This window comes from Salmo trutta, chromosome 31 (genome assembly GCF_901001165.1).
Source record: "Salmo trutta chromosome 31, fSalTru1.1, whole genome shotgun sequence".
Classification (NCBI taxonomy): Eukaryota; Metazoa; Chordata; class Actinopteri; order Salmoniformes; family Salmonidae; genus Salmo; species Salmo trutta.
In genome coordinates this window covers 11,284,691-11,303,787 of record NC_042987.1, presented here as the reverse complement: position 1 = coordinate 11,303,787, position 19,097 = coordinate 11,284,691, and the positions used below count along the sequence as shown (strand labels likewise).

The 19,097-nt window shown below is 43.9% G+C and overlaps 1 protein-coding gene across 2 annotated transcripts; it reads left to right on the top strand.

The window, feature by feature from the left end:
* Positions 1-162: 162 nt before the first annotated feature.
* LOC115169522 (vasculin-like protein 1) lies at positions 163-18,399 on the top strand. 2 transcript variants are annotated; one of them, XM_029725224.1, is made up of 11 exons: positions 163-336; positions 1,977-3,451; positions 3,535-3,649; positions 4,477-4,606; positions 4,749-5,092; positions 9,403-9,478; positions 9,603-9,961; positions 14,505-14,663; positions 14,845-14,975; positions 15,061-15,163; positions 17,872-18,399. In XM_029725224.1, the coding sequence occupies exons 3-11, from the start codon at positions 3,590-3,592 to the stop codon at positions 18,043-18,045; spliced, it is 1,536 nt and encodes a 511-aa protein (XP_029581084.1). In that variant the 5' UTR covers positions 163-336; positions 1,977-3,451; positions 3,535-3,589; the 3' UTR covers positions 18,046-18,399. The 2 variants fall into 2 exon arrangements, with proteins under 2 accessions (XP_029581084.1, XP_029581083.1); XM_029725223.1 differs by having other exon boundaries at positions 14,502-14,663.
* The last annotated feature ends 698 nt before the right edge of the window (positions 18,400-19,097 follow it).

Below are 19,097 nucleotides of genomic sequence, written 5' to 3'. Positions count from 1 at the left end.
TTGTACTAGTTAGTGTAAACGGACAATTTTGATGTAACTCTAGTTTGTTTCTAAGCTGCATCACCTTTTTATTTGTTTTACTTTTTTCCACACTCCTGTTCAGTTTGAAACACACCCTGCAACGCGCCAGGCTGCAATATTATTTTCAAGAACTTGAACGTACCCCCAGTAAGCTGCGCGAACCCGCTCCAAAAACCCAAACAAACACCAGAACGCCTCTTCATCTAGAGGCACATAGCAGGAAGAAAGTATTTCAATGCTAATCATCGATGGAATATTACGTCTAAATATATTTTTTATAATATTTATTGAAGAACATCTTGCTTAACATAGCAGGTAGGTTTTTGGCATCATCATATCAAATATAGCAAGCTAACTAGCTAACATGCGAATCCCCGTGTGGGCTAAAGGTAGCCATTTTGAAACCGTCTTGTTCCAACGAAGGTCTGTTTACCTCTATTTGCAGAAATGTGACAGCAATATTATAAACAATTGAAGTTACTCTGTTGCATAACTATACGTTATGTCTTTTAACAGTAGTTTGGGACTGAGTAGTAGTTGTGCAAGCTAATGTAACTAGCTAACATTAGATATTTAGCTAGCTAGTTGACTTGCTAGCTTCTAACGTTGCTGTAGCTCGCTAACAACTCGGTGAACGTTACAAAAAGTTTCAAGGGAACTAACTAGCTAATTATTCAGCAGTGATCAACGTTTTTGTTTTCTGAATCGGATCAAATCCTTTGTCAGTTTGCTGTCAAGAATGTTGATATTGTAGACACATGTTAAGACACTCCATTGCTTCAAGTCAAAAGTCACTACAGTGTTTGTGAATTGGTGCATCACTGAATGTGTCCTTCTCAGCTGGCAGTTCTTCATCAATGGCTCTCAAGCAATTTTACTTTGCAATTAGAGTAATAACTTGGTACACTCAATATACCGTGGAAGCCATTGGGCAGCATGTCACAGTGCTATACAGGATGTTTATTGATTTGTCTTTAGGAAGTACTGCAGCCTCGGTCACTCATGATGACATGCTGTGGTTCGCAGGACTTAGCTAACAGTTTAGAACACAGTCACTCGCTGTGCCTTATTTAGATTAGGGGCTGAGTGAGAGTGTTCAGGTCTAGAGTATTTTTAGACTGGTATAAATATTTGATCAAAGCTTGCAGTTCTATAAGGGAGAAATCTGAGTATAACATGGCTTTGATTGTGTTTTTTTTTTAGCACCATTGCAACATGCTTGCTTTCTATTTGTGGGTTCATCAAAGATGTTCTGGGAGCACATGTCATCAAATTTGACATGCAATACCAATTTAGCTATCAAACTCCAGGCAGAATTCTTCCTTCTCCCAACAGTTCTCAGCCATTAGCTTCACCCACAACTGCCTCGTGAACTACAATCCCTACACTATTTTAACATTTAGAAACGTCAATAATCAGCACTTGCGATATGGCTTTCAAAACATATGGCCCTTCTCTTTCATCAGCGAGAAAGAATCCTTCAATAAAAAAAGATACACTTGTTGTAGGAGGTTTGCACAGATCCATACAGCTATGGGTGTCTCCATCCAACAAAGCTACACTTTTCCGAGTTATGCTTACACACAGGTGTTCGGCGCTGTAACATGGGGATATGGTAGTGTGGGAACACTAACCCTATCAAGGTGTGTATCAATTGAACCTTTTTGTTTTTAGAAAATTAATTTCTAACTGATGTGAAAGATAAGGTCCTTATGCTTCCGAAACCATACCGCAAGCGATGTATGTTAATGTTCAGACCGAGCGTCTGGGCTCTAAACAAAACCCCCCCCCAGAGTCATGATCTAGGGCTAGAACACTGCGCCGGAAACATGACTACAGAAACTTATAGGCTTAGGCGATGGCCATGTGCATTACAACCTTACCGGTGTGCCTGAGATTCAAAAGTATTTGTTGTCGGTTTCTGAACTAATGCTATTTCTGTTTTCTTTTTGCAGGTTGGGTCTGCAGAAGTTGCAGGTTGGGTCTGCAGAAGTTGCAGGTTGGGTTCGCAGAAGTGCATGTGGAAGCAACACTACAAGAGGACTGAAAATACTTGGATTAACTGCATAGCACCTGTCTTTTGTGTTGTGAAAAGCTCCGAATCTTCAACAAAATTATTACGTTGACATTATCTGTGACATTCTCCATATGTTCCTGCGCTTTCTTTTGCTTTGAAGGAAGACATTTGTGTTTGCATTTGAGGTTCCCTCGTTTATGGGAAAGTGTATTTTTATATTTCAACAAAGGAGTCCCAGGTGTGTTGTGACACAGGGCACTGTGCTTGTAAGAGATTGCTGTTATATTGTCTAAAAGCTCACTCATCTATGAAATCTGAGCTATTGCACTCTCCTCCTGCAACCGCACAACCACGGATAATTCTACCGGCAGTTAACAGATACAGATATAAGACGGATGAAGAAAGCAACAGGTCTAACCAGCCATTTAGGCACCATTGTCTTTAGCATGCACTGAAAAACAGCATTATAATGCATTGTTCTGCAGTATCAAAATTTCGCTGACCTCGATTGAAGATGTCAGAAATGTAACAGTGGATTCTACTGCCTTTACTGTCATGTGACTTTAATACTAGACACCTTTTTTTCCTTCAACCCTGGACAGCCTTTTCACCAGTTTAATGAGGTGAGCTGTGGTTTTCAGTGACCATTGGAATAAAAATACTTTCTCTGAATCGATTTATTTTCTGCATGTGTTTGGGTAGAGCTTTAAAATGACTCTGTAAAAGGTGAATCTTGGTCTAAGAGCTGGCACTCATAGTGGCAGGAGAAGAGCTAGAACCACCTCCTACCCATCTTCTGATGTCATTGTGGAACTGTCCTGTTCACACTGACCGGGATCAATACCCCAGAGCGTCAAATCTCAACAGACAACCTGCAGCTGCCTCTCCCATTGGACAATTCACCTTCCAATCTACTGAGCCCGCCAATCAGAACCTTCAGTTTCACAACACAGGTCAAGCTGACTGTGTCTCTGCCCCTGACAAAGAATTCTACCTGCTTCAGTAGAGTGATCAGGAAGAATTGGGGGGGTGGGGGTAACGGTGCTCCCCGAAAAACACACAACTTCCCCAGCTCAAACCACGTGTTAAAATCGTTTGAGAATTTCACAGCCATCAAATCCCCTCCAGGGTACCGAACCCTTGAATCAACCCCAGGCCTCTGGATCACCATTCCAGATCATCTCAGAACCCTGTGACCCGTCTCCCAACACTTCACCCTGGACGACAGGGTCTGCGTCTGGGGAAAGGGGCTGTTCTGTCCTGGAGGAGGAGGGCTCGGCAGTGGGGTGCTGCTCTCCATCACACACTCTGAGTCTAAGACCAGTGGTGTGTCTGAGCGGGCCAGAGAGAACAAGCCCGCAGAGGAGGGAGAGACCGGGCGGAGGAGAGGACTTCAGAGCCAAAGACTCTGGGGTAATAATGATACGTTTTATGCAACAATGTGTTGTTTCTTTTGTCCCAAAGTCCAAGATTTCTCATTCATTTTTCTCTGTCAGATCTTTGCCATGAGGTTTGATGCCTCGATCCACTGACTGGAGACACTGGACCTAAATGGCGCAGCATGACTTTGTCCCTGCCTGGCTTAACTTCTCCACGCCCCAGCCTGCCAAGGTGAGCTCCTGTGTGTGTGTACGTGCGGGCGTGCAGCCAGGGGCAGGCCGATCGGGGGCAGACTGACTGCCATCAGCACAGGGTTCAGGAAAGATACTGTGTGTACTCAGGGGAAACAGACAGGAGAAACGCAAGTAAGTGGCATTGAATCAGGGAATACTGTGCACAAGAGATATTTGTTCCTCAACGAGTGGCTATCTTCCAGGCTCTGATAGAAATGTGTTTTCTTAGTGTGGTAAGTGAAAGCACTAGAAAAGGAAAGATAAATGTGCAGAAGTGTGAAAGACAGGAGAGCTCGGTGTGGTGTTGTCTTGCTCTTGGAGCTACTAGACACAGGGTTGAGATTCAGCTCTAGCTAAGTGAGATCAGTGTTTTTGTACTCTAAGCAAGAGCTTGGCGTAGACAGGGTGTAGACTATACAGATGACTTTCAGGGTGTACCAGCCGAATTACTTGTCTGTGGTGTGGACACAGACCTTAACCTTGGTCAGTGGCAGTCCAGTAAGATCAATCTGATAGTGGTGACTAATGGACTACACCAAGTTATTAAATAAACACCAAACCTAAGCTGCTTAAGGTCTACGTTACTGTATATTACATAGATATGTGTATTATGTTTCTGTGTGATATTCTTCTGCTAATGAAATCAGATAAGATGTGTAGAGTTTGGTGTGGGAGAAGGCTTCCTGTTTCCCACCCCTGAAAGTGTGTGTGTGTGTGTGTGTGTGTGTGTGTGTGTGTGTGTGTGTGTGTGTGTGTGTGTGTGGAGATACTAGAGTTATCTGGGAGCAGATGGATTTTACTTCACTGACTTTTTTTTGTGTCCAGTCCCCTGCAGCCAGCCTTGAGAAGCATGGCAACCCCCATCACCACCGGGACAGTCGTGCTGCTGTGAGCCGCCGCAGACACAACTCCTCCGATGGCTTCTTCAACAACGGGCCCCTGCACGCCCCCGCAGGTAACCCTGATGATCCTAACCCCCTGTGCACCCCCCAAAAACGCATTTTCACCTCTAGTATGTTGACAGCTCGCTTATAAGAACGGTGTTTGTTTTGTGTTCCATAGTATTAACCTGTCTATGTTCCTGTCTGTGTCTGTAGGTGATGGGTGGCAGCAGCCTTCTCTCCTCCTAAGGCATGACTCTGTGGACTCTGGGGTGGCAAAGGGGGGGCATGGTGGCCTGGCGGGAGTGCCCTGCTGGAAGGAGGCTCCTCCCACATGGCACGGGGCACCAAGGGGGGTGCAGGACGGGCACCACCACCAGGGGCGCCACACCAAACGCACCGGGCCCGGAGGAGGGGACAGGGACAGGCAGGGGGGGCACCGGCAGCGCAACGGCAACTTCCATCCCCGCAAGGGCACCCCCGGGGCCCCCTACCAGGACAAGTTCCCCAACGAGGAACACAGCGGGGAGGACAAGCTGAAATTTGTGGAAGAGGACTTTGTGAGTAGTAATCTCATTCTCGAACCCCTCTGAACACCTTCTTGTATCATTTTAAGCAAATTTAGCAAAGGCATTACAGGAGCTACATGTAGAATTTTTTGCTTTGTAATTTCAGAAAATGTCCATAATATATCTGCAGTAATAGTTGAATGATGGTGTTTCACAATATTTTCACAATAAAATCATATTACGATAATGGAGCCTTCCCATGTTGTCAAATGGGAATTCTGCACCCTCCCTCTCTTCCATCAGTGTCACTCAGAGGCATGGTCATCTCTTCACAAGCAGAATCAGCAATGGCAGACTTGGACAGTAGAAATAGCTCTGCATTATGTGGTTTCAAAAATATTTTTGTTGTGCAAAACAAGCAATGTGTAGGGCAGAGGTGTTCAACTGCGAAAATATATATACAGTACCAATCAGAAGTTGGGACAAACCTACTCAGGTTTGAAGACATCAAAACTATGAAACATATGAAATCATGTAGTAACCAAAAAAGTGTTAAACCATTCAAAATGTATTTGAGATTCTTCAAAGTGGCCACACTTTGCCTTGATGACAGCTTTGCACACTCTTGGCATTCTCTCAACCAGCTTCACCTGGAATGCTTTTCCAACAGTCTTGAAGGAGTTCCCACATATGCTGAGCACTTCTTGGCTGCTTTTCCTTTCACTCTGCGGTCTAACTCATCCCAAACCATTTCATTTGGGTTGAGGTTGGGTAATTGTAGAGGCCAGCTCATCTGATTCAACACTCCATCGCTCTCCTTCTTGGTCAAATAGCCCTTACACAGCCTGGAGGTGTGTTGGGTCATTGTCCTGTTGAAAAACAAATGATAGTCCCACTTAGCGCAAACCAGATGGGATGGCGTATCACTGCAGAATGCTGTGGTAGCCATGCTGGTTAACTGTGCCTTTTATTCTAAATAAATCACCGTGTCGCCAGCAAAGCACCCCGACACCATCACACCTCATCCTCCATGCTTCACGGTGTGAACCACACATGCAGAGATAATCCGTTCACCTACTCTGTCTCACAAATACACGGTGGTTGGAACCAAAAACCTTAAATTTGGACTCAGACCAAAGGACAGATTTCCACCGGTCTTCTGTCCATTGCTTATGTTTCTTGGCCCAAGCAAGTCTCTTCTTCTTATTGGTGTCCTTTAGTAGTGGTTTCTTTGCAGAAATTCCTCCATGAAGGGCTGATTCACGCAGTCTGCTCTGAACAGTTGATATGTGAAATGTCTGTTACTTGAAGTATTTATTTGGGCTGTAATCTGAGGTGCAGATTTGCTGATTTCTAAGGCTGGTAACTCTAATGAACTTATCCTCTGCAGCAGAGGTAACTATGGTTCTTCCTTTCCTGTGGCGGTCCTCATGAGAGCCAGTTTCATCATAGCGCTTGATGGTTTTTGCGACTGGACTTGAAGAAACTTTCAAAGTTCTTGACATTTTCTGGATTGACTGACCTTCATTTCTTAAAGTAATGATGGACTGTCGTTTCTCTTTGCTTATTTGAGCTGTTCTTGCCATAATATGGACTTGGTATTTTACCTAATATGGCTATCTTCTGTAAACCACCCCTACCTTGTCACAACACAAGTGATTGGCTCAAACGCATTAAGAAGGAATATATTCCACAAATTAACTTTTAACAAGGCACACCTGTTAATTGAAATGCATTCCAGGTGACTACCTCATGAAGCTGGTTGAGAGAATGCAAAGAGTGTGCAAAGCTGTCATCAGGGCAAAAGGGTGGCTACTTTGAAGAATCTGAAATATAAAATATATTTTGATTTGTTGAACAAGTTTTTGGTTACTACATGATTCCATATGTATTATTTCATAGTTTAGATGTCTTCACTATTATTTTTCAATGTAGAAAATAGTAAAAATAAAGAAACCATGGAATGAGTAGGCGTGTCAAAACCTTTGTCTAGTACTGTGTATATATACATTTTTATATATTTATTTTATTTCAATGTTTTTATGAATATCGCTAGAAACAACAGAATAAATTAATTTGGAATTGCATACCTACAGTATGAAAGAGAAGAATATCTTTCTAATGATGTCAACTTTATTTCTCAACTCCTAATATTGAGCAAATTACACTCATTGCAGGAAATTTAACTCACTGGAGTCAATTACACTCACAGGAGAATCTTGCTTTGAAAAGCACTCGCAAATAGGCTACCAGTGTGGCAAGTAGATATGCAGGGGTACGAGGTAGCTATGTATATATAGGTAGGGGTAAAGTGACTAGGCAATAGGATAGATCGTAGACTGAGCTGTAGCAGAAGTGTATGTGGAGCAGTACAGTGTATTCAGACCCCTTGACCGTTTCCATTTATTTTCTATTTTTAATACATTTGCAAACATTTCTACAAACCTGTTTTCACTTAGTCGTTATGGGTTATTGTGTGTAGATTGATGAGGATTTTTTATTTATTTAATCCAATTTTATAAAGCTGTAACGTAGCAAAATGTGGAAAAAGTCAAGGGGTCTGAATAGTTACATACAGTGTCTTCAGAAAGTATTCACACCCCTTAACTTTTCCCACATTTTGTTACGTTACAGCCTGATTTTAAAATATATTCAATTGAGATTTTGTGTCACTGGCCTACACACTAACTCTATAATGTCAAAGTGAAATTCTGTTTTTAGACATTTTCAGAAATTAATAAAAAATTAAAATCTGAAATTTCTTGAGTCAATAAGTATTCAACCCATTTGTCATGGCAAGCCTAAATAAGTTCGGGAGTAAATATGTGCTTTACAAGTCACATAATAAGTTGCCTGGACTCACTCTGTGTACAATAATAGTGTTTAACATTATTTTTTTAAATTACTACCTCATCTCTGTACCCCACACATACAATTATCTGTAAGGTCCCTCAATTGAGCAGTGAATTTCAAACACAGATTCAACCACAAAGACCAGGGAGGTTTTCCAATGTTTCGCAAAGATGGGCACCTATTGGTAGATGGGTAAAAAAAAAAGAAGACATTGAATATCCCTTTGAGTATGGTAAAGTTATTAATTACACTTTGGATGGGGTATCAATACACCCAGTCACTACAAAGATACAGGTGACCTAACTCAGAAAAGGTCAATGGTGACTTTAAAACAGTTAAGAGTTTAATGGCTGTAATAGAAGAAAACTGAGGATGGATCAACAACATTGTACTTACTCCACAATAATAACCTAAATGACAGAGTGAATGTGTGTAACCTTCATTTAACTAGGCAAGTCAGTTAAGAACAAATTCTTATTTACAATGACAGCCAAACCCAGACGACACTGGGCCAGTTGTGCGCCGCCCTATGGGACTCCCAATCACGGCCGGATGTGATACAGCCTGGATACGAACCAGGGACTGTAGTGATGCCTGTTGCACTGAGATGCAGTGCCTTAGACCGCTGCGCCACTCGGGAAAAGAAGGAAGCTTGTACAGAATACAAATATTCCAAAACATGCATCCTGTTTGCAACAAGGCAGTAAAGTAAAAATGTGGCAAAGAAATTAATTTCATGTCCTGAATATAAAGTGTTTATGTTTGGGGCAAATCCAACACATCACTTCATATTTTCAAGCATGGTGGTGGCTGCATCATGTTATGGGTATGCTTGTCATCGGCAAGGGCTAGGGAGTTTTTTAGGATAAAAATACACGGAATAGAGCTAAGCACAGGCAAAATCCTAGAGGAAAACCTGGTTCAGTCTGTTTTCCAACAGACACTGGGAGACAAATACACATTTCAGCAGTACAATAACCTAAAACACAAGGCCAATATACTCTAGAGTTGCTTCGCAAGACGACATTAAATGTTCTTGAGTTGCCTAGTTACAGTTTGTAATTAAATCGGCTTGAAAATCTATGGCAAGACTTGAAAATGTCTGCCTAGCAATGATCAACAACCAACTTGACAGAGCTTGAATGATTAAAAAATAATAATGCGCAAATATTGTACAATACAGGTGTGCAAAGATTATTAATCCTTTTTGAATTCTGTCTGTAAAACAAAGCATTTTAGAATAAGTCAAGGGGTATGAATACTTTCTGAAGGCACTGTATATGTGGTGAGTGTGTGTGTGTGTTGGTGTGTGGGTGGGTGGAGTCCAGTGTGTGCATAGAGTCGGTGAAAAATAGTTATTTAAAAAAGGGGTCAATAGGCATAGTGACATTGAGACCTAGGGGGGGGGAAATGTCTGGATTGGTACAGGTAAACATAAAACATCATAGCAAATATACAGTATATACAAACTTCAATATAACGAATAATGTTAATGTTTTTTCTCCCAGCCCTCCCTTAACCCTGAAACAACTGGAAAGTCTGGGAACCAGACGAGGCCAATGGCTCCTCACGCTGGAGTATGGGGTAATCACAAATTTATTGATTTCAACATTAGAAAGCTCACATCAGTAACATCTTCAAAGTTCAGACCACTCCTTTGTCTCCATGTCATTACCCTCTAACAAGTTGTTGGTTCCCTTATCTCCAGAGAACCCTCCTAGTGGCAAGCAGATGGTGTCTAAGATGCTGGTGATCAAGAAGGTTTCCAAAGAGGACCCAGGATGCACTGCGTTCTCTGCCAGCTTTGCCAGCTCCGGAGCCCCACCCATCAACAGCAGCAAAGCCCTGCCTACCATTGCCAGTTCCACCCACTCTGTCTACAAGAACCTGGTGCCCAAGCCTGCCCTGGTGACCACCAAGCCCCACCAGTGGAAGCCGAGTGGGAGAGACTCCATCAAGCCTGGCCTCCACTTGTCAGGACGAGACTCTGTCTTCACCAGTCCTGTGTCTGCAGCCAAACCCTATGCCTCTGCCACCCAGCTACAAAGCCACAACACCCCCAAAGAGGTGAGGGCAGCTCTGCAGACACCTAACACGCGTGAAAGGGTTCAGAGTGCATTTGGAAAGTATTTTTTCCACATTTTGTTTTACGTTACATCCTTATTCTGAAATTGATTACATTAGCATTCCTGTAACATTATTTTGTTGACATTTTATTTGATCTGAGAAATTAAGCTAATTGATCACCCACTTTATATGTACAGTGCGTTCAGAAAGTAGACATTTTGTTACGTTACAGCCTTATTCTACAATTTATTAAATTGTTTTTTCCCCTCATCAATCTACACACAATACCCCATAATGACAAAGCAAAAACAGGTTTTAAGGATTTTTTGCAAGTGTATTAAAAATAAAGAAAGTAAATATGAATTTACATAAGTATTCAGACCCTTTACTCAGTACTTTTTTGAAGCACCTTTGGCAGCGATTACAGCCTCGAGTCTTCTTGGGTATGATTCTACAATCTTGGCACACCTGTAGTTGGGGAGTTTCTCCCATTCCTCTCTGCAGTTCCTCTCAAGCTCTGTCAGGTTGGATGGGGAGTGTCGCTGCACAGCTATTTTCAGGTCTCTCCAGAGATGTTCGATCGGGTTCAAGTCCGGGCTCTGGCTGGGCCACTTAAGGACATTCAGAGACTTGTCCCGAAGCCACTCCTGCGTTGTCTTGGCAGTGTGCTTAGGGTCGTTGTCCTGTTGGAAGGTGAACCTTCACTCCAGTCTGAGGTCCTGAGCGCTCTGGAGCAGGTTTTCATCAAGGATTTCTCCGTTCATCTTTCCCTCGATCCTGACCAGTCTCCCAGTCCATGCCGCTGAAAACCATCCCCCAAGGCATGACGCTGCCACCATGCTTCACCGTAGGTATGGTGCCAGGTTTCCTCCATAAGTGACACCTGGCATCCAAGCCAAAGAGTTCAATCTTGGTTTTATCAGACTAGAGAATCTTGTTTCACGTGTTCTGAGAGTCCTTTTGGCAAATACCAAGCTCGCTGTAATGTGCCTTTTACTGAGGTGTGGTGTCCGTCAGGCCACTCTACCATAAAGGCCTGATTGGTGGAGTGCTGCAGAGATTGTTGTCCTTCTGGAAGTTTCTGCCATCTCTACAGAGCAACTCTGGAGCTTTGTCAGAGTGACCATCAGGTTCTTGGTCACCTCCCTGACCAAGGCCCTTTTCCTCTGATTGCTCAGTTTGGCCAGGCGGCCAGCTCTAGGAAGAGTCTTGGTGTTTCCAAACTTCTTCCATTTAAGAATGATGGAGACCACTGTGTTCTTGGGGACCTTCAATGCTGCAGAAATGTTATGGTACCCTTCCCCAGATCTGTGCGGCAACACAATCCTGTCTCGGAGCTCCACGGACAATTCCTTCGATCTCATGGCTTGGTTTTTGCTCTGACATGCACTGTCAACTGTGGGACCTTATCTAGACAAGCGTATGCCTTTCCAAATCATGTCCAACCAATTGAATGTACCACAGGTGGACTCCAAGTTGTGGAAACATCTCAAGGATGATCAATGGAAACAGGATGCACCTGAGCTCAATTTCGAGTCTCATAGCAAAGGGTCTGAATATTTATTTAAGGTATTTCTGTTTTTTTTTTTAATGAAATTTGCAAACATTTCTATAAACATGTTTTCTCTTTGTCATTATGGGGTATTGTGTGTATATTGTTGAGGACATTTTATATTTAATCCATTTTAGAATAAGGCTGTAACGTAACAAAATGTGGAAAAAGTGAATCAATCAAATGTATTTATAAATCCCTTATTACATCAGCTGATGTCACAAAGTGCTATACAGAAGCCCAGCCTAAAACCCCAAACAGCAAGTAATGTAGATGCACTGTGGCTAGAAAGGCAGTAACCTAGAGAGGAACCAGGCTCTGAGGGGTGGCCGGTCCTCTTCTGGCTGTGCCGGTTTGAGATTATAACAGTACATGGCCAAGATGTTCAAACGTTCATAGATGACCAGCAGGGTCAAATAATAATAATCACAGTGGTTGTAGAGGGTGCAGCAGGTCAGCACCTCAGGAGTAAATGTCAGTTGGCTTTTCATGGCCGAGCATTCAGAGGGAGAGGGAAAGAGAGAAAATTAGAGTAAGCATACTTAAATTCACACAGGACACTGGATAAGACAGGAGAAATACTCCAGATATAACAGACTGACCCTAGCCCCCAGACACATAAACTATTGCAGCATAAATACTGGAGGCTGAGACAGGAGGGGTCGGGAGACACTGTGGCCCCGTCCAACGATACCCCCGGACCGGGCCAACCAGGCAGGATATAACCCCACCCACTTTGCCAAAGCATAGCCCCCATACCACTAGAGGGATATCTTCAAACCACCACCTTACTACCCTGACTGCAAGGCTGAGTATATCGCACGAAGATCGCGATCACGGTACGAACCCGATGGGGGCGCCAACCCAGATAGGAAGATCACGTCAGTGACTAAACCCACTCAAGGGATGCACCCCTCCTAGGGACGGCATGGAAGGCACCAGTAAGCCAGTGACTCAGCCCCTGTAATAGGGTTAGAGGCAGAGAGTCCCAATGGAGAGAGGGGAATCGGCCAGGCAGAGACGGCAAGGGCGGTTCGTCGCTCCAGTGGCTTTCCGTTCACATTTACACCCCTGGGCCAGACTACACTCAATCATTGCACCTACTGAAGAGATGAGTCTTCAATAAAGACTTAAAGGTTGAGACCGAGTCTGTGTCTCTCACATGGATAGGCAGGCCATTCCATAAAAATTGAGCTCTATAGGAGAAAGCCCTGCGTCCCTAGAAATTCTAGGGACAGTAAGGAGGCCTGCATCTTGTGACCGTAGCGTACGTGTAGGTATGTACGGCAGGACCAAATCGGAGAAACCGGTAGGAGCAAGCCCATGTAATGCTTTGTAGGTTAGCAGTAAAACCTTGAAATCAGCCCTAGCCTTAACAGGAAGCCAGTGTAGAGAGGCTAGCATTGGAGTAATATGATCAAATTTTTTGGTTCTAGTCAAGATTCTAGCAGCCGTGTTTAGCACTAACTGAAGTTTATTTAGTGCCTTATCCGGGTAGCTGGAAAGTAGAGCATTGCAGTAGTCTAATAGTGACAAAAGTACTAGTGACAAAAGCATGGATTCACTTTTCTGCATCATTTCCGGACAGAAAGTTTCAGATTTTTGCAATGTTACGTAGATGGAAAAATGCTGTCCTTGAAATAGTCTTGATATGTTCGTCAAAAGAGAGATCAGGGTCCAGAGTAACGCCGAGGTCCTTCACAGTTTTATTTGAGACGACTGTACAACCATCAAGATTGTCAGATGAAACAGAAGATCTTTGTTTCTTGGGACCTAGAACTAGCATCTCTGTTTTCATCTCCACTTCCTTATGTCTGAAACACAGGCTTCCAGGAAGGGCAATTTTGGGGCTTTGCCATATTTCATCGAAATGTACAGCTGTGTATCGTCCGCATAGCAGTGAAAGTTAACATTATGTTTCCGAATGGCATCACCAAAAGGTAAAATATATAGTGAAAACAATAGTGGTCTTTAACAGAACCTTGAGGAACACCGGAAGTTACAGTTGATTTGTCAGAGGACAAACCATCCACAGAGACAAACTGATGTCTTTCCGACAGATAAGATCTAAACCAGGCCAGAACTTGTCCGTGTAGACCAATTTGGGTTTTCAATCTCTCCAAAAGAATGTGGTGATCGATGGTGTCAAAAGCAGCACTAAGGTCTAGGAGCACGAGGACAGATGCAGAGCCTTGGTCTTTTGCCATTAAAAGGTCATTTACCACCTTCACGAGTGCAGTCTCAGTGCTATGATGGGGTCTAAAACCAGACTGAAGCGTTTTGTATACATTGTTTTTCTTCAGGAAGGCAGTGAGTTGCTGCGCAACAGCTTTTTCATTTTTTTTTGAGAGGAATGGGAGATTCGATATAAGCCGATAGTTTTTTATGTTTTCTAGGTCAAGGTTTGGCTTTATCAAGAGTCTTTTTTACTGGCACTTTTAGTGAGTTTGGTACACATCCGGTGGATAGCGAGCCGTTTATTATGTTCAACATAGGAGGGCCAAGCACAGGAAGCAGCTCTTTCAGTAGTTTAGTTGGAATAGGGTCCAGTATGCAGCTTGAAGATTTAGAGGCCATGACTATTTCCATGAATGTGTCGAGATATAGGATAAAAAAAACTTGAGTGTCTCCCTTAATCCTAGGTCCTGGCAGTGTTGTGCAGATTCAGGACAACTGAGCTTTGGAGAAATATGCAGATTGTAAGAGGAGTAATTTGCTAATGATCATGATCTTTTCGTCAAATAAGTTAAAGAATTTATCACTGCTGAAGTGAAAGCCATCCTCACTTGGGGAATGCTGCTTTTTAGTTAGCTTTGCGACAGTATCAAAAATACACTTTGGATTGTTCTAGGGTCTGAATACTTTCCGAATGCACTGTAGCAGGCTATACAAATCCAGTCCTGGAGACTGAAAGTGAGAAAAAGTTCACATAACTGTTAGAAGCAAGGGCTAAGCATTCTCTTCTGTCTCTACATCTGTGTTGTCTAGCAGCATCCCTACAGTACGACTCCTCCCATGGACATTGGCCCATCGTCGCGGCTAAAGCTGATGCGGCGCGGACCAGACCGGAAGAGTGACTTCCTGCGGACGCTGAAGGACGAGTGCACCGGAGACCTGACCTCCAGCAGCAGCCCTGCAACTCCTGGACAGGTACATAACACCCCTAAAAAATGTCCAAGTGGGACAGAAAGGCCCTCCAAAACTTTAAAAATCTTACATTTAAACCAAGTGAAGGTAAATTCACAGGCTGACTGAGGAAAATGAACTAGAGGAGGGGAACGTTACATGGTTCAGTTCATATGTCTTTTCTTTGGTGTGAATGACTCCTCAGGGCGAGAGCAGCACCCCAGAGTCCAAAGCCTACAGCCAGGGAGTCTGCCATGAGAATGGCCTGTCTCACTCCCTCTCTCTCAGCAATTCAGACACCGATCACCTGTCTAGCTCCCTAGAGGCAGAACACAGGTAGGACTGACACACACACACACACACACACACACACACACACACCCCATTAGTCTACTAAGCAGTGTTTGCTGTTTTCTTGTAGATTACTGAAAGCCATGGGCTGGCAGGAATACCCAGAAAATGATGACAGCTTCCTGCCCCTGACAGAGGATGAGCTCAGAGAGTTCCAGACTAAAACTGAACAGGTACGAGTTTGTGGCAGTCTTGCAATATCATCAATATGTTATGTGCATCTTCAATGACAGACTGTTATAAACTTCATAGGAAGTGGCATGTGGTTGTACAGAATGAAAACGGGGTGTTTAGGTAACCCAAGCCCCGTTTATACCTGGTGCTAAGATGCGTCCTTTGTCCTGATTTTGCCCACATTCTGATTGTGCCATCATTTTTAGATGGGTGTAGAGTAGCCAATCAAAAGACATTGTGAACTGATTGTAATCAGATCTTTCTGACTACCCTCCGGAGGTAGTCAGGCACGGAATGTATCTGGATATCTTACGAGTGTAAAAAGATCTGGATGGTGAAACCATTTGAATCATCATTATAGCGCCCAGTTGCCTTCCTCCTGGCTACTCCAACCCCAGCCAACAGCTCCCCCCCTCCCACCCCGCAGCTATTCGACCAAGCCTCCCCAGCTTCTCCTTCACCCAAATCCAGATAGCAGATGTTCTGAAAGAGCTGCAAAACCTGGACCCGTACAAATCAACTGGGTTAGACAATCTGGACCCTCTCTTTCTAAAACTATCCGCCACCATTGTTGCAACCCCTATTACCAGCCGGTTCAACCTCTCTTTCGTATCGTCCGAGATCCCTAAAGATTGGAAAGCTGCCGCAGTCATCTCCCTCTTCAAAGGGGGTGACACTCTAGACCCAAACTGTTACAGACCTATTTCCATCCTGCCCTGCCTATCTAAAGTCTTCGAAAGCCAAGATCACTGACCATTTCTAATCCCACCGTACCTTCTCCACTGTGCAATCCGGTTTCCGAGCCGGTCACAGGTGCACCTCAGCCACGCTCAAGGTACTAAACGATATCATAACCGCCATCGATAAAAGACAGTAATGTGCAGCCGCCTTCATCGACCTGGCCAAGGCTTTCTACTCTGTCAATCGCCGTATTCTTATCAGCAGACTCAATAGCCTTGGTTTTTCTAATGACTGCCTCGCCTGGTTCACCAACTACTTTGCAGACAGAGTTCAGTGTGTCAAATCGGAGGGCATGTTGTCCGGACCTCTGGCAGTCTCTATGGGGGTGCCACAGGGTTCAATTCTCAGGTCGACTCTCTTCTCTGTGAACATCAATGATGTCGTTCTTGCTGCGGGTGATTCCCTGATCCACCTCTACGCAGACGACACCATTCTGTATACTTCTGGCCCTTCCTTGGACACTGTGCTAACAAACCTACAAACGAGCTTCAACGCCATACAACACTCCTTCCGTGGCCTCCAACTGCTCTTAAACGCTAGTAAAACCAAATGCATGCTTTTCAACCGTTCGCTGCCCGCACCCGCCCGCCCAACTAGCATCACCACCCTGGATGGTTCCGACCTAGAATATGTGGACAACTATAAATACCTAGGTGTCTGGTTAGACTGTAAACTCTCCTTCCAGACTCATATTAAACATCTCGAATCCAAAATCAAATCTAGAATCGGCTTTCTATTTCGCAACAAAGCCTCCTTCACTCACGCCGCCAAACTTACCCTAGTAAAACTGACTATCCTACAGATCCTCGACTTCGGCGATGTCATCTACAAAATAGCTTCCATTACTCTACTCAGCAAACTGGATGCAGTCTATCACAGTGCTATCCGTTTTGTTACCAAATCACCTTATTCCACCCACCACTGCGACCTGTATGCTCTAGTCGGCTGGCCCTCGCTACATATTCGTCGACAGACCCACTGGCTCCAGGTCATCTAAAAGTCTATGCTAGGTAAAACTCCGCCTTACCTCAGCTCACTGGTCATGATAACAACACCCACCCGTAGCACACGTTCCAGCAGGTATATCTCACTGATCATCCCCAAAGCCAACACTTCATTTGGCCGCCTTTCCTTCCAGTTCTCTGCTGCCAGTGACTGGAACGAATTGCAAAAATTGCTGAAGTTAGAGACTTTTATTTCCCTCACCAACTTTAAACATCAGCTACCTGAGCTGCTAACCGATCGCTGCAGCTGTACATAGTCCATCTGTAAATTGCCCACCCAATCTACCTTCCTCATCCCATACTGTTTTTATTTTATTTACTTTTCTGCTCTTTTGCACACCAGTATTTCTACTTGCACATCATCATATGCTCATTTATCACTCCAGTGTTAATCTGCTAAATTGTAATTATTTGCTCCTATCGCCTATTTATTGCCTACCTCCTTTTGCACACACTGTATATAGACTTGACTTGTTTATTGTTTACTCCATGTGTAACTCTGTGTTGTTGTCTGTGTCACACTACTTTGCTTTATCTTGGCCAGGTTGCAGTTGTAAATGAGAACTTGTTCTCAACTAGCCTACCTGGTTAAATAAAGGTGAAATAATATTTTTTTTTAAGTTAAATGATTGACAAGACAGACTCGAGGCATAAATAATTGTCTAATTTTATGATATATAAAATATTATTTTGAAACACTCTCAAATACTTTTTATACATGGAGTGACCAGGAAATCTGGCCACAGTGGACGGATAAGACACATTTTAATACCATGTGTAAACGTAACAGAACTTGATCAGATAGTGAAACCACATGTTAGCGCAAGGTGTAAAAAAGGCTCCTGTGTATGTGTAGCCAACACTCCCATGCCGTATGGAAGAGTTGTCTAAAGCACATAGCATGAGAACCAGGTTAGTGTCTAGGTTCTTGTTTTGACTCAGGTGGTTCTTGTTCTTCCCAGCTGAAGAGAAACGGGGTCCTCCACCGGGGCGCACGAGGCGTCACCCTCCACTTCACCCCCTGGAGGTGTGTGGCTGAGGCCCACCTAGAAGATGACGAGGGCTCAGAGTCTGAAACCAGCAGCAGCAGCCAGACCTCAGACGACGATGACGTCGGCGACTGCATCAAAACCTGACGAAGTGGCTTTACGAAACAAACCCAACACACACACACACACACACCCCTCTTGTCTTCGTTTTCAGAACACCTGTTTCGACTTGATCTTGCACAAGCTAAAACCAATCACATCCTAGTGGAGGGGGAAGTTTCAGCTTCCCCATGCGGAGGTCTTTTTCCCTGCGTTGCCTCCTTCACTGCACCTCCTCCCCTCTTCCCTTCCTCCTCGCTTTGTGGAACTGAGTGTTCGTCAAGAAAAGGGCAATGCACATCCGATTCTGCTTTAAACAGACTAACTCATCTCAGTGACACTGACGACATTAATGATATTAATAAAATTGGTTCCTGACATGGTGAGATGTTTCAATACGAATCCGGCCTTGCTTGGTGTTATGTGTTCTGATTGTTGTTTCTATGAACAAGTTGTTGGATTGTGTTAATGGTCGATCGCATCACATGGATTCAGTCACACATAGATATACTAACTCTTTCTTCAGTACAGTGTTAACCATGCTGCTTAGAGTACACAAACCTTCCAGGGGTCAAATCTGAGCCAATGCCTGCGACACTCCTATCTTTCCCAGTTTCTCACCTGTCCCATAAATCAAATATGAAAAATGGAACAAACTATGCAGACTGCGATTACCACTAAAACAGATGAAGTGCTCTATTCACTATCGCAGGAACGGTATAGATTGCACACTAGAAATGTAAAGGTAGTTTCTGATTGAGCTGTCATTCAGCGTTTACCGTGAATGCAGTCTGTTAACGAGAGAACATTGCCTTTTAAATGTCAAATCACGCTGTAACACTGAATTTTCCTACATGATCCGCCTCTGTTCCCTCTCAGCAAAGTGTTTCTCACCAGCCCAGTCATCTGATAATGAGTTAATTCAACTGGGCTGGCCACCGAGCAAGGATATCTATTCCATAGTAAGTAAGTAACCTTGGCTTGTGCGAATCGCAACGGCTCATATGAGCAGGAGCCTTTCTCCTGTTTTTGTAGCGTGAGGCAGCTTGATGTACAAGTACACCCCCTGGACAGGACGCTAGTCTTATTGCGGGGCCTTA

What these genes read in the sequence shown, in the direction of transcription:
- LOC115169522 (XM_029725223.1), top strand. Translation starts at nt 3,590, where the DNA reads ATGGCGCAGCATGACTTTGTCCCTGCCTGGCTTAACTTCTCCACGCCC. An exon ending in AATTTGTGGAAGAGGACTTT is followed by an intron (nt 5,093 to 9,402) that starts GTGAGTAGTAAT and finishes TTTTTCTCCCAG; the next exon opens with CCCTCCCTTAACCCTGAAAC. An exon ending in GCCACAACACCCCCAAAGAG is followed by an intron (nt 9,962 to 14,501) that starts GTGAGGGCAGCT and finishes TGTGTTGTCTAG; the next exon opens with CAGCATCCCTACAGTACGAC.